Source organism: Somniosus microcephalus, chromosome 27 (assembly GCF_052327205.1).
Source record: "Somniosus microcephalus isolate GS21.2 chromosome 27, FLI_Smic_1.0, whole genome shotgun sequence".
Classification (NCBI taxonomy): domain Eukaryota; kingdom Metazoa; phylum Chordata; class Chondrichthyes; order Squaliformes; family Somniosidae; genus Somniosus; species Somniosus microcephalus.
In genome coordinates, this window is record NC_141013.1 from 27,566,150 (window position 1) to 27,580,059 (window position 13,910).

The following is a 13,910-nucleotide window of genomic DNA, read 5'->3' on the forward strand; positions in this document are numbered from 1 at the left end:
ACTTCAAAACAAGGTTAAATGTCACCTTTATGTAGAAAAGGCAAATTAATCATCACCATACATTCACAACACTAATGGGAGTGGTAACAGAACAGAATGGATCTACAAGGACTTTAGCCATTGAAGGCAATATAGACTACCCCAATTCTGAAGGTGCACAAAAGCATAAACAATACTCTCAGTAAAAGGGAAAGAGATTAAATGTTAAATATAGGGCATTAGGGAAGTAACATCGAGGCAAATGCCAAAGCATGTTACCCAAATCTGCTTTTGCACACCTCCTGGTAGATAGCCAAGAGTAGCACTAGCAGCCATCTGGTCCAGGACATCTTCATTGTACTGGATCATCCAGACCGTGGAGCAGGGGAGAAAAAAAAAGGAACTATTTTAACAAACAAGGTAGGATTAGGATGGTATATAGTTTCCTGGGGTTGTTAGTACATCTGGGTACTCAGCCTTCACACAGCAGAAAAGGTAGAAAATAGGATGTTTGTGGTTTTATCACAAGAGCTATTACTTGAATGTTTCGCCCCTAGCACAGGATCCCACGGTAGTTTTAAGTTTTGCTCCTAATATTGTAGATTAGCTCCTCACATTTGCAATTTACAGATGTTAAGTTACAGAGTTGTACTTGTACTAGTTCAAATGATTCTTAAAGTGAGCAATTACATACTGCACTTAACGTGTTTAATCAAATTACAATCCCAGATAATGAGCAAACTGAAAATACTATACATAAAGCGCTACAAATTCAGTGTGCAAACAGTGCTGTGCTTTCAGTTTGGTTTAAAGGGGTTTATTGTTCAAAATGTACAAAAACATTCACCAGTACAAAATAAGACCAAAACAAAACCTGAATTTCTGCCCCTTTTGATTCAATAACTCATCGATAGTGCATCTTAAAATTGATACAGAAATGGGACTGGTATGGCAGACTGTGAATCCTCTTAGAAAGTGACTATACCACCACCAAATCTCTAACCCAACCCTGGCTCCAATTACTCCTTGCATATCAATATTTTAGCATTTTTGAGGTGCTTCCAGTAATTTACAGGTCTTCCTTGTCCTTCTTCTTCTTTGATTTCTTTTCTTCTGCCGCTACAGCCAGAGGATGTGTAGATTCTTTCTTCAAGTAGTTCATTAAGTCACTAACTTCACGGCCTCCCTGAATTAAGAACACAATTGTCAGTATAATGCCAGACATCAATAGCTAACACATGACAAACCAGGAGATAAACAGTGATGAAAATAGCTTGTAGATTTTAGAATTTAAACTACTCTTAAACTATCTGGTCTTTTAAAATTGCTCAGTATGGACTCAAAGTTCACTTAGAGAGTCTGGAGTTCAAAGGAACCCCCCCCCCCATCAAATCCAAATTAGTCCTCAACTAAGTGCACCTTCAATACACTGAAGGTTGGGTGCAGAAGTTTTGGAAACAGAAGTTGGTACTGAAGATGTTTCCAACACTATTCTGCTCATTATTCCCATGCCACAAGATAATTGACTTCGAATGGCTACTAAAAATAGTACATGCAGGAGGGAACTGACTGTTGATAACTGAAGATCTTTCTCAGATAGAAGAAACAAAAAGGATGGTCTGCATATATAGTCAGACGAGGAACCAAGACGTAAAAAAAACAGTAACTGGCAGTCATTCCGACTGGATTTGGAGATCGGAGGACTAATACGGATTGTATGCACCCACGACTAGATAATACCTGGATGATAGTAAATCTATCCAAGAAAATAAATGAAACATGAAAATGGGAAAATCTAGAGTCAAATTTGCAGTTCAGGTTAGGTTTAAGCTTTTCTGTCTAGCTGTTGCTACAATGCAGTGTTATCCAATTGTCTGGAGTTTTACAATAATTATTTACAGCTGCTTGCACATCCTTGGCCTTATGCAGATCGAAAAGTTTATGCACAACCTAAATGAGGCATCCACAAACTTTGGCCAGCAGCTCATATTTAAAAGCATGTGCTTGCTTAAAAGGAAATGGTTGCACACACTGGGAAAACATGCTTTCAGCCTTTAAAAAGTTTCAAAATTAATTTTAAATGTTTGACAGCTTCTACCAATACTAATGATAGCGGAGGGAGGAGAACAAGAAATGCAGCTAATTAAATGCAACCCCTCCAAAAAACACACAATTAAAATCTGTCACTCCCAAAACAAGTCACCACACTTGTAAGAAAATTTGCCTAGAGTGATGAGATTTCTTCTCTGGGGTAAACCATGTACAGGAAACTTTCTGGTATCCGGCACTGACGGGACCGAGCTGGTGCCGTTAGATCAAAACTGCCGTATAAACCAGCAGCAATGTTAAAACATAGAGCTTTTCAGCGCCGTGTGAATCAACAAACCCTGTTGCTTAGCAACAGCTTCAAAATAGTCGGCCGCAGCTGCAAGCGTCTCTAGCTGAAGCTGTTGCTTAGCTACAGACCTTGCAGAGCCTGACTGGGGAAAAAAAAGCAACGAGAAGTAAAAAAAACGGCTCCTGAATTTTGCCGGTTGATAGAGCTTTCCGGACTTTAACCTCTGGTTAAATGAAAGTTTCCTGTAAAACAAGGGCTGGGAAGTCCGGTCACCTACATAATTTGAGCTGCACTGTGCTACTATTGTGACCCTATACTGCACCACTATCAAAAGTCTTGAGCAGCAGCAGTGAGTCTCGTCAGAAAAACCCGGCCTCTGTGATCTAAGCATCCTGCAGCGGCAAGGCTTATCCCTGGGAGTTTCTGATCCCTTAGCAATGGGAGACATGTTTTATATTCTTTGATGCAAGGATATTTTGGATGATATGCAAGCTTGTACCTCAGCACTTATTTTCTTGGTTTCTTAACACTGAGATTTTGACTCCAGGTTAAGGCAACAAAGCCAAGATTGATTTTGAATTAAACCGATTCTGAAGTTGACGAGACTTTTGCTACTGGTAGCAACATCAAGACACTGCGGCTGATGTGGAGCTGCTCTGGAATTCTAGGGGTCGATTTTCCTGGAGCAGTCAGGCAGGGTTTCAGGCGTGTGTGTGTGTGTGGGGGGGCGGCGGGGGAATCCCGAATTCGGGGGTCCCGACACCATCCCACCCAAAACCCCGCAAGTTTCAGAGGCGGCGGGTACCCGCCCCGCACTGGGACCCGCCGACCCGAGGCGGGAAGGGATTAGTGCCAATTAACTGCCTGTCAACAGGTAGTTAACAGGCAGTTTTTAGCCTAATTCCTAATTTGAGGGGTGTCGTGTGTGATTCCCGACGGCTCCAAACCACGCCAGGTTAGAGCAGGCGGGCCGTCGGGTTGAAGGAGTTGGAGGGGTCGCGATGTCGGTGTTCAGGTGAGTGATGGGTGCATGAATGCAAAGGTAAGTGTGTTTGGTGTGTCTAAAGTGTGTAAAGAAGTTTAAATAACCTGTGCTTACTGTAGGCGTCGGGAGTCCATCACTCAGCCGGCACGGAAAGCTGAACGGCTGCGATCTGTCAAAAGTGACAGCCTTCAGCTTTCATTGCCGATGACAGTTCTAACTGAGTCTGCGTAGAAGGACTCAGGTTAGAACTTAGACTGTCAGTGTTTGGCAGCTTCAAACAGCTGCGAAACACTGATATTTCATCTGTCAAGACCTCTTGACAGATGAAATTGCAGTCTGTGACGTCACCTGTTGCCGGGTGGCCCTTAATTGGCCTGCTGAGCCCGCTGGGCGTGGATTGGTCAGACGTCGATGTAGGCGGGTCTAAAACCCGAAAGTTGTAGTCCCGCCTTCTTCCCGACAGCTTCAGGAAAATCGACCCCCCAGTCTCATTCGGTACCCAATGATTGAAATTATCTTTGTCTCAAGAGCATCTGGAGGGACTCTGTCCCAGGTGAAGTTCCTTGGTTGGATGGTGTACCTGTCTTCCAATAGAATATAACTAAACTAGCTGGGGAGCCCCGCGTTGCGAGGGCAATTTTGGGGCGCTTGGTCTCCCTGCCCCTGTGTCCCCCCTCTCCCTATCATGTCCTCGCCCTGTCCTATCCCTCCCCTCCTCTCCCTCCCTCCCCCACACCTACCCTCCCCCACTGCCCTCTGTCCCGCTCTCCGGCCCCTCCCCCTGCCTAGCGCCTGAGGTCCGGAGCGGAGGTCCCCCGCGTATCGCGCGGTTGATGGACGGCCGCTGTGGGCGGGCGGGTGGCGCGAGCCCCCCCCCCCCGGCGATTTCCCGAGGCTCTCCCCCACCCCCCCCCCCCCGCGATTTCCCGAGGCTCTCCCCCCCCCCCCGGCGATTTCCCGAGGCTCTCCCCCCCCCCTATTAAATTGTTATTTAATTCCCTAACACATCATTAAAATATTTACCTTAGTTCCCTAACACACAAAGTGTGGGGGAAAAAAGTGAAAAATCAAGATGGCGGCCACTCACCTCAGTTCAGAAGGATAAGGCCCGTCCACACGCACCGCGATTGGTCGACCGGTCAGGTCACCGAAGCGTAGGATTGGTCAATCGTCGAGTCACTCGACACTCAACTGTAGGAAGGAACCAGCCTTCCGATTGGTGGACCTCGACGTCACACGGTCGCTAATGAGATGCTAATGAGCGGAACGCTGAATGTTTTTGGGATACCGCGGGCGGGATTTTTGTCCGGCCGAAACGTAAATACGCCTATGACCGGTCCGGAATCGTAAGCTTTTTTTTTTTGAGGTGATGCGCGCGTCGGTACGCTCTGTAACTTTCAAACGTATAGAGAACGGACAGACAGACATCGGGACAGACAGAAGAGCCGCTTTATATATATAGATGACATTTAAGTACCAATAATGTAGAGTTAAACCCTCATTCCTTTGTCTTTACATATTTTTGGTACAGAAGCTGATGATCAGACCAACATATTAATAAAAATGAAGAAGTTACAAAACATACCTCATATTTCTTTGGACTCTGCTTTTTACCCATTGGGGCAAAATAAATCGTGGGGAACCTAAATATTTGAAACAAAACATTAAAATTTCAGAAGAAGCTCCAAATCGGGGACTTAATTTGAAACAATAAAATGGTTGTTTTTGATGCTCTTACCCTTGAACTTCATAAGGTGAAGGCACATCATTGGCTGTAGCATCCATCTTAGCAATGACAATGTTAGAATCACTGCTTGCCTGGCATGAAAAAAAAATTGAGAATATAATGGAGCAATTTTTTTTAAACTAAGGTCTATTTTCACAATCAGATTGGACAACAGAATACAATCTAACCTTATCGCCAAGCTCCTTATACTTTGGTTCCAGACTCTTGCAGTGGCCACACCACGGAGCATAAAATTCAATCAGGACATCCTTTGTTTCATCATTTACAATGTCATCAAAGTTCTCAGCTACTACAACCTGTTAAAATAAAGGTTTGTAATAGCAAATGAGCAGCTGCAGGCAGGAGCACTAAATTCTGACTACATAACATTCATAACAGTAATCATTTTTTGAAAATATTTAATACTGGAAACATTCTTTGGCCATTACAAAATATGAAAAACATCGCCCCATTCAACTCCTTCCTCCCTCGCAAATGTATAAATCTGATCTACTTTCCAGACTCGACATAGGGCCATTTACAAAAAAATTCCAAACAGCTGATGCTGAACATTAAAAGATTAACAGAAATGCTGCCAAGGATACAGTCAGCTTTTTCACCACAGGAGTAATTGGACTCGACATGTGGCAAGTCTAACATGCTTGGAAGGAACAGGAGATTTTGGACCTATTGTTCCCAAAGCTTTCCACCACTGCAAGTTTCCTTGCCTCATGTCTGGGGATTGCCATATTAATCAACAAGTCCCTTATTGTTGTATCGTGCACCTCCCAGGATGGTAGACGCGGTGGCCTTTTTCTAATCTAATAATTCCAACGTTTGGTCTCTCAAGAAACCCAGCAAATGGTACCAAAATAAAGCCTTCTAGCACCCCCAAAAATCAAACCATCTGGAAAAAGAACACTCGATAAAATTAGTATAACTTACATCATTACATAGCTCCACATACAATACACCATTACTGACAATTTTTAGAACCCAACATTGTTAAGTCACTGTACTAGCAAGCAACTTAGTAATCAAATTAAGGAAGTGCTATGCAGGTAGTGCAGTTGCAGCAGAGTGTGCAACTAGAGAATAATAAGCCACTTCAGCCTATAGTGGAAAACAGCTCGATGGGAAAGAACAACAAATATGCAAGAGACCGACCTTCACAGGACCATCATTGCTCTCTGGAATTGGCTCAGACTTCAGGTAACGTTTCAGCTTGCCAGCGAAGTAGTCCTCTAGAAAACGCTCCAGTGCTTTGCCATCACGCCTGGGGGGGATAAAAAAAAATCAGCTCTTCAAAAAAATGTCTTACTTACTAAATATGAATCTTTAGTTACTTGGTACCAATGAAGGGTTTTTAGCACCGCAAGAAAGTTCATAGTTAAAGTACTGCATGCCAAGACAACACTATATTTCTGGCAAGACTGCCTAAATAAAAGGTTTAGTTTGGATCTATGCAGCTTGTACAGTGTCTAGGCAGCATAGCAATCACAAATCCAAGGACAATGCTACAAAAATGTTAAAAGATATATTTCCAAAGGACAGATGTTACAGTTTAAAACAAAATAACTTTTTAATTGTACCCCTACAGTAATCCTCATTACAAAAGGTTAGCGTTAAACAAAGAAGCCAAGCTTTCTGCATCTGTCGGTTTTGTACCCGTGCTCTGCATGTTTGCGTGCAGAGCCTAAGTTACTTAATTTGAGGTATGCATCACAAACAGTCCGAAGGCAAGCTTTTCCAACATTAACTTTGTACAATCCTCTAGTATCATCCCAGCTCATGGACATACCACAGATAGTGTAACAACCTCTTCTACGAAGGTGGATTATTCTAATCACATTAGTCCAAATGTACCAGCGACACTTCTGATGAGAACATGCCAAAAAGGGCCTCGGATTTCCACCACCGATTCACAATACTTACGAGAACTCCTCCTGCATCACGTATTTTTCATCTTTTTTAGTCTTAATAGCAACCACAGGAACGTCACCAGTGACAGCGTCCAAGCCAAATTCGGAGAGCTCATGGCTGAAGGTTTTATGGCTGGCAACGGCAAAATTCAGCTTCTCGCCGGCATTCAGGAATTTCTGAGCGACCTTCATTACTCTGTAGAATTAGAAGAACGGACGGAACAAATAATTAAATATTGTAAACCATATACAGACAAAAGTTACTAAACAAATGACCTAAAGTTAACAGAAGATTTTAGAAGAGAAGAACAGTGAAATAAAAGAAATTTTGGGACGCGATCCATAACTAAACCCACACCAGAACCCAGCTTCAAATTTATAAAATCCATTATCCTACACCCCCACCCAATACAAGACGAAGGACAACTGTGCGCACCTTAATGCTGTGTTTTTTCCCTTTGTGCCTTCTGGAGCATAATCTAATATACCTCAGAATGCACAAAGGAAAAAACACAGCATTAAAGATCTTCAACAGCCACTGTATTTAATGTGCTACAATCCCATGGACAGGACTACAGGTAGACTACCCTTTATCCGGACTTCCGAAAACCGAAACCCTCTAAAAACCGAAGGTTTTTTTTAGAGGGTTCCGGTTGTGGAAGTTCGGATAAAGGGTAAGTCGTGCGCACGACCCCCCGCCAGCCCCGACAACCGCCGACCCCGCCAGCCCCGACAACCGTCGACCCCCCCGCGAGCCCCAACAACCGCCGACCCCGCCAGCCGCCGACCCCCCCGGCCCCAACAACCGCCGACCCCGCCAGCCCCGACCCCCGCCGACCCCGACTGACTTACGCTGAGCGTCAGCGTAAGTCGTGCGCACGACCCCCCGCCGACCCACCTTCCGAAATTCGAAATTCTCCTTTATCCGAAACTCGGCTGGTCCCGAGGTTTTCGGATAAAGGATAGTCTACCTGTATTCAAATTGCTTCGCTGAAATCTGCAACATATATAAACATTTCTAACCAAGTTAAAATATTGCAATTTTGAAGATGATGGTTGTTTAATACTGAAACTTGCTGAGATTGAGCAGTACAATAAAATGATACAGAACATTAGATATTCTAAAGATTAAACACATCTACACGCCAAGCACGGAGTAAAAACAGAAGGCACTTAACAGTTAAAACAACCATGCAGTCAGTACCTATTTCTCCAGTAGTTGGAACCCTTTGGATTCTTTTCATAATCAACATCATAGTAAGCTACTAGCAAGTCCTTCCCTCTTAACTGGTCTTTATTATCTTCAGTCATATGGGGGCAGATACCAAAGCTGCCATTAAAAGAAATATCAGGTTACAAGAATTGACTGCAGTATTTACTAAAAGGCTTTGTTAGGCAATGTTAAGCAGAAATCAGAACGGACCGTTTGAAATTCCTTCGGCTAAAGTCAGGTGCATGTATTCAAATACCGTCTGTATTTTTTGGGTGAAACTGATGGGGTAGATTTTCAACTAAAACTGGCGTTGCAGATCAACCGCCTTGTCGAAATCATCCATCAGTTGAAAAATCTACCTTCCCAATTGGTGTTTATTGCCCAGTAACAACCCCAACAATTCCACATTTAAAAACTGTGTAGGACCACTCCAGAGTCCTGCAGGCTGCTTTATAGCTAAAACTGGAAAGAACATCCACCTACACAATCTCACCAGGAAACTGGTGAACAAGATTCGTGCCTACTCACATTACTAGTGCTAATGGTCACCAATGACACGCCAGAATATCAGACTCATTTCTGATTTGTTAAATATAAAACCCATTCAAAGGGAAACAGGAATTGTACCCAAGGATTGGAGGGTGGTGAATCTGACACACTGTTTAAAAAGGGGGGGGAAGGGATAAGCCAATAACTGCAGACCAGTTAGCCAGTAACGAGAAGACTGCTAAGGACCAAAGCAATGAATAGCATTAGTGAACACTTAGAAAGTATGGACTAAGTGAAGACAGTCAGTATGGATTCTTTAAGAGCAGGGCAGAGGTGACAAATTTAATTCTTCGAGGAAATTACAGAACTCAACGGGAATGTAGTGGATGCAGTATATTTTGACTTTCAAATGGCATTTGATAAAATGCCAGAGACTCATTTCAGAAATTAAGGCCCATAGTAGTAAATGTAAAGTGGCAGTATGGATAAAGAGATACCTTAAGGACATAAGGCAGAGACTAGGTGTATATGGATATTTCTCAGATTGGCAAAGTGCAGTTCATGGAATGCCACAGATTTCACTGCTGGGACCTCTCTTGAACCCCATATACATAAATGATTTGGAGAAGAGGCCATCGATTGGCTGATGGCACCAAATTGGGAGCATGGCAAGCTGAGGAATAATGCGAGACCTCAGAACATAAGCAGGTATGGGGCACGTGCAGATATGACAATACAGTTAAATGTAAATAAATGCAGAAAAAGAGATTGCTGATACAGAAACCTTGAAAAGCAGAATTGTAGTTGGAAAAAGTCATTATGGGGAAAATGGGATTCTTGGTTTTATCTAGAAGAGCATTCAGTACAAAAGCAGGGCATTAGTTAGCCTGCAGTTAGGAGTTCCGTATACAGGTAAAACAAAGAACAAATTAATATAAAAATCTTGTGATTTCCATGTAACCATGTAATGACCAACAGAAGGCAACATTTTGGCCATGAATAATGCCATTTACTTAGATGTTCTTACATTAGGTTTAAAGTCCCCCAGTGTGATCATAAATGTTTGCGATTTTACCATTCAGCTGCCTTGTTCAAAAATGAACATTAACACATATTTACCCTCTCCAGGACAGGAATCAACTTCACTAAGCATTGCAAAGAATCAAGATCCATATTCAAAACAGTAACAAATAATGAAAGGTTCTGCTGGTTATAAAGCTCTAACAGAATCTGGACTTACATGTTGTCTAGAACAAATTTTTTTATTTTTGCATTTGTGAACTTCTCTTCTGTGTACTGTACACTGCTGCTCTCAAACTTGTTTGCCAGTTTTGGAGGTCGGAACAAGATAATGCCCCTATTAAAAATAAAAGTGGGTATTAGGTACGTGGTTAGCAAATCATATAAAAGGATCAAGACTTCAGTACATAGAAATTTAACAATACATTTTGCTTTTTAAAAAAAGTGGTATTTTTTTCCCCCAAAAGAAAAATAAAAGGATTTGGATTTTATCGAGAATTAATACAAATTCATTTGAAATGCTTCAGAATCGGCTTTTACTGCACTAACGTATAACTGCATTTATCGTGAATGCTAGCTGCTGGGACGCCATCACAACGCAAAGCGCACATCACTGACTGGAATTTGCACGTGCGTGATGGGGCTTCTCTCAGCAGTTGCTCGAGAAAGAAATGTTCAGGCGCATTCTGAACCCGTCATTTCCATTTTAAAACATTCCAGCCTTTTTTTTTGTAATTTAATTTTTGCTAAAGTCAGCAAGTAGCCAATAGGTTTGTGCTGCCAAACAGGGAAAGGACTTCAGTTTTAAATACCACTCATGGAGGGACCAACACTGTTCTCGTTAAAATGAACAAGCTTATAACTAAACACAATTTTACCTCAGGCATTTAATGACCAGTATTTATAACTCCACCCTGGCAAGAAATCGTTGTTCTTATCCAAATGCGAGAAATATGTGCCAAACAAATGGTTTCTCATTTTGGAGATTTACTGTATATGCTACAAATTATTTTTATTTGTCCAAGGTTCTGCAGACTAATTGATGAGGGTGGGAAGGTCTGAGCTGTCAGGTAGCTTATTGTCCAAAGTTGGCATGCTTATTTACACCATGCAATTATTTGGTTCACATTTGCCATCACAGCATGAAAGGGCAGGTTAGACTCCTGGCCCAACACACACACGCAAGGTTATTAAAATATGGAATGCTTTACTACAAGTGGCTAATGAAACCAAATCAATCACAGCACAAGAGGGATTTGGGTAAATACAGGAAACTTTGTGCTATCCGGCACCGACGGGACCGAGCTGTTGCCGTCCCATCAAAACTGCCGGACAAACCAGCGCTAATGTTGAAACATACGGAGATTTTGAGCTCCGTATCTGGCAACAAACCCTGTTGCTCAGCAACAGCTTCTAAACAGTCAGCCGTACCTTGCAAGCGTCTCTGTAGCTTAGCAACAGCTTCAGCGAGACCTTGCAGAGCCTGACTGGTGAAAAAAAAGCAACGAAAAGAAAAAAAACCTAACGAAACGGCTCCTGATTTTTGCCGGTGGCTCGAGCATTCTGGACAGTTAACCTCCGGATAAACCAAAGTTTCCTGTACTTGGAATAATATTAGAGGGTAGGAAAACCAGATGAAGCTAGAAAGCTTCAACATGGTGATGGCACTCTCATTCACACATGCTATGGTGAAATTTCTATTACTCGCGATCACAGGTGGCACAAATCCAGAAAAGCCAGGTCAGGAACCCCAGATATGGCATTAACTTTTGCTTTCCCAAACATTGCTTCCACCTGCTTCTCTCACTGCATTACATTACAAGAGAGATCTGTGCACATATACAGTGAAGTACCGGGGAAAAGCACTTCACTGCCCATATATTCAGGACTAGCAGCGTGCTTTTCATTGTGGATTGCACCTTCCTGTTGGGGTAGCTGCCCAGCATTACAAACAAGGTGGCTTCTGTCACCAATAGGATAAAATTCCAAATACAGTCACTTTATACTGTAACAAGAACATAAATTGGAGCAGGAGTAGGCCTTACAGCCCCTCGAGCCTGCTCTGTCATTCAATAAGATCATGGCTGAACTTTAAAAATCAACTCTGCTTTCCCGCCCTATCCTCATATCCCTTGATTCCCTTAGTGTCCAAAAAGCGATCAATCAGAGTCTTGAATATACTCAATGACCGAGCACCCACAGACCTCTGGAGAATGCCAAAGACTCACAACCCTCTGAGTTAAGACATTTCTCATCTCAGTCCTAAATGGCTGAGTGCTTATCCTGAGACTGTGACCCTAAGTTCTAGACTCTCCAGCCAGGGGAAACGGCCTCTCAGCATCTACCCGGTCAAGCCCTCACAACCCAAGTATTAAACAAGAGCAGCTTTTATTGAACTCAGAACAAAACTTCATTATTTCTGAAACTGACCAAACTCTGGCACAGAGTTTTTCCCCCACATGATATCCAGGAAAAGGACAAATTAAATGAATGCTGACTTGGGTCAGAGTTACATACATTCAAAAAAAAAATTCAGTTCTGGGTGTGACTTGTATACACAACGAAAAAAACCTCTAGCACTTAAATATGGAGCAGAAAACGATCAAAATATAAAACGGATAAAAGGCAGGGGTGAAAAAACCAAGTATGGTACAAATAGTAAAGTAAAAATGGCCCCTGAATTAAAAAAAAACAAAGCCTTGAAATTAAGCAGTGCAATATTAAGTGTTCGAATGCTAAATGTGTTGGTATGAAATTCCCTGGTCTGCTCTTTAAGAGATGAACCCATTTAAGTGGGTTATTGCATCTATTAAAACAGCAAAGGTATTTGCATGCCAATATGGTGCGGCATAATTGCAAGGCCTCAAATATTTCTTCAGCTCAGTCATAAAAACCTTGCACTTCAGGGGAGTGTAATTTAAGAGAAAAGAATCCATTTAGTGAGTTGCCAAATATTTAGGATAATGCACCATTTGGGAGTGACCCTGAAAACCAATGCAAAGGGATTACCACTGAAGTCACATTATTAGAGAGAAATGGAAATGAATTTAAGTTTGTTGAAGTCCACTAAAAGTCAGGAGACAAACATCTCCATAATATAAAAGCTCTTTTGTGCACTACTGTGTTGTCGTCAGAAGATATGGTTAAGATTGGATGGTTCCAAATACACATCAGTACATACTCATTCTCAATTTCATATTTTTCAAGTAGCTCTTCTGTATTGGTGTGTGCAAAACGGTAGTTCTCCCTCATTGCACTTGCTGCTTTAAGGAAATCTGCCTGGGATGCGCTAGCAGAGTCCTTGAAGAAACCTGCACAATAGACAGACACATTAATACAAGTTGTAGTCATTAACCATTTTGGCAAATCAGAAGCAGAATTACACATAATGCACATTTCAGAACCATTCCTTTCCACTTCATTCCCTCCACCAACCCCCCAAAAATCCTTCTAACTTAGTTAGGAAGTAACAATTCTTGGTTACGGTTGTAACAGACATTTCCAATAAATCATGCATGAAAACCCAGTAGACTTGAAGGCCAGCAATATTTAAAAAGACTTTATAGCAAGCAAAGGTAAATAGTTTGTAAAACAAAATCTACTATCTGCTTCTGTTCCTGTACATTAGATCATTGTAGGTGAAACATATACTTTGCTGAATGATGACAAAGCTGTTTAAAAGTTAACGAAGTACATTGTAATATTTTACTAGCATTATTATTGGGCCTTTAATATTATTTCAATCAATTGTATGCCTTTAGTATTGAGTAGTGAGTGGAGAAAGCTTAAAATTGTTCTATTTGCAGAAAAATTGCAAGAATTAATGAACCGTACCCCAGTGATTAATTAAATAAAAGTGAATTGATCACATGGGCACACTTATGCAACGAATACAGAAAGACATGTTTGGACTGTATGTATAAATACATAATTTAGCTCGGATAAGGTTACAAATAGGTTTTTCTGTACGTCAGTTGCAGCACAGAACACATACACAACCCAAAGATAACTAAACAAGATCACCAAGTTCTTCCAGCTCCATTAAACAAGAAAACAATTCTTTATGCAAATATATCTTCCATAATAGAAATCGACATCTGATATTCTCATTATTTCTTCCAATGGGATAGAGGCTACACATGGCCAATTTCAGTTCATGGATATTAGCTTAAATGGAGGAAATTCCCCACAAGCAATACTTTTACTGTGGCCGCGCTACTCCTACCTAGAATGCACTA

The 13,910-nt window shown here is 41.8% G+C and overlaps 1 protein-coding gene across 1 annotated transcript in view; it reads right to left on the reverse strand.

Annotated features, from left to right (window-relative positions):
- Nucleotides 1-670: 670 nt before the first annotated feature.
- LOC147100098 (protein disulfide-isomerase A3-like) overlaps nucleotides 671-13,910 on the reverse strand; it is a 30,694-nt gene continuing 17,454 nt past the window's right edge. Inside the window, exons 5-13 of the mRNA XM_085968799.1 lie at nucleotides 12,854-12,983; nucleotides 9,893-10,009; nucleotides 8,155-8,280; nucleotides 6,964-7,146; nucleotides 6,196-6,304; nucleotides 5,217-5,345; nucleotides 5,041-5,120; nucleotides 4,888-4,945; nucleotides 671-1,165 (exon numbers count right to left, since the gene is read on the reverse strand). Coding sequence (XP_085824925.1) covers nucleotides 1,049-1,165; nucleotides 4,888-4,945; nucleotides 5,041-5,120; nucleotides 5,217-5,345; nucleotides 6,196-6,304; nucleotides 6,964-7,146; nucleotides 8,155-8,280; nucleotides 9,893-10,009; nucleotides 12,854-12,983 — 1,049 coding nt within the window. The 3' untranslated portion in view covers nucleotides 671-1,048. The remainder of the gene's footprint in view (nucleotides 1,166-4,887; nucleotides 4,946-5,040; nucleotides 5,121-5,216; nucleotides 5,346-6,195; nucleotides 6,305-6,963; nucleotides 7,147-8,154; nucleotides 8,281-9,892; nucleotides 10,010-12,853; nucleotides 12,984-13,910) is intronic.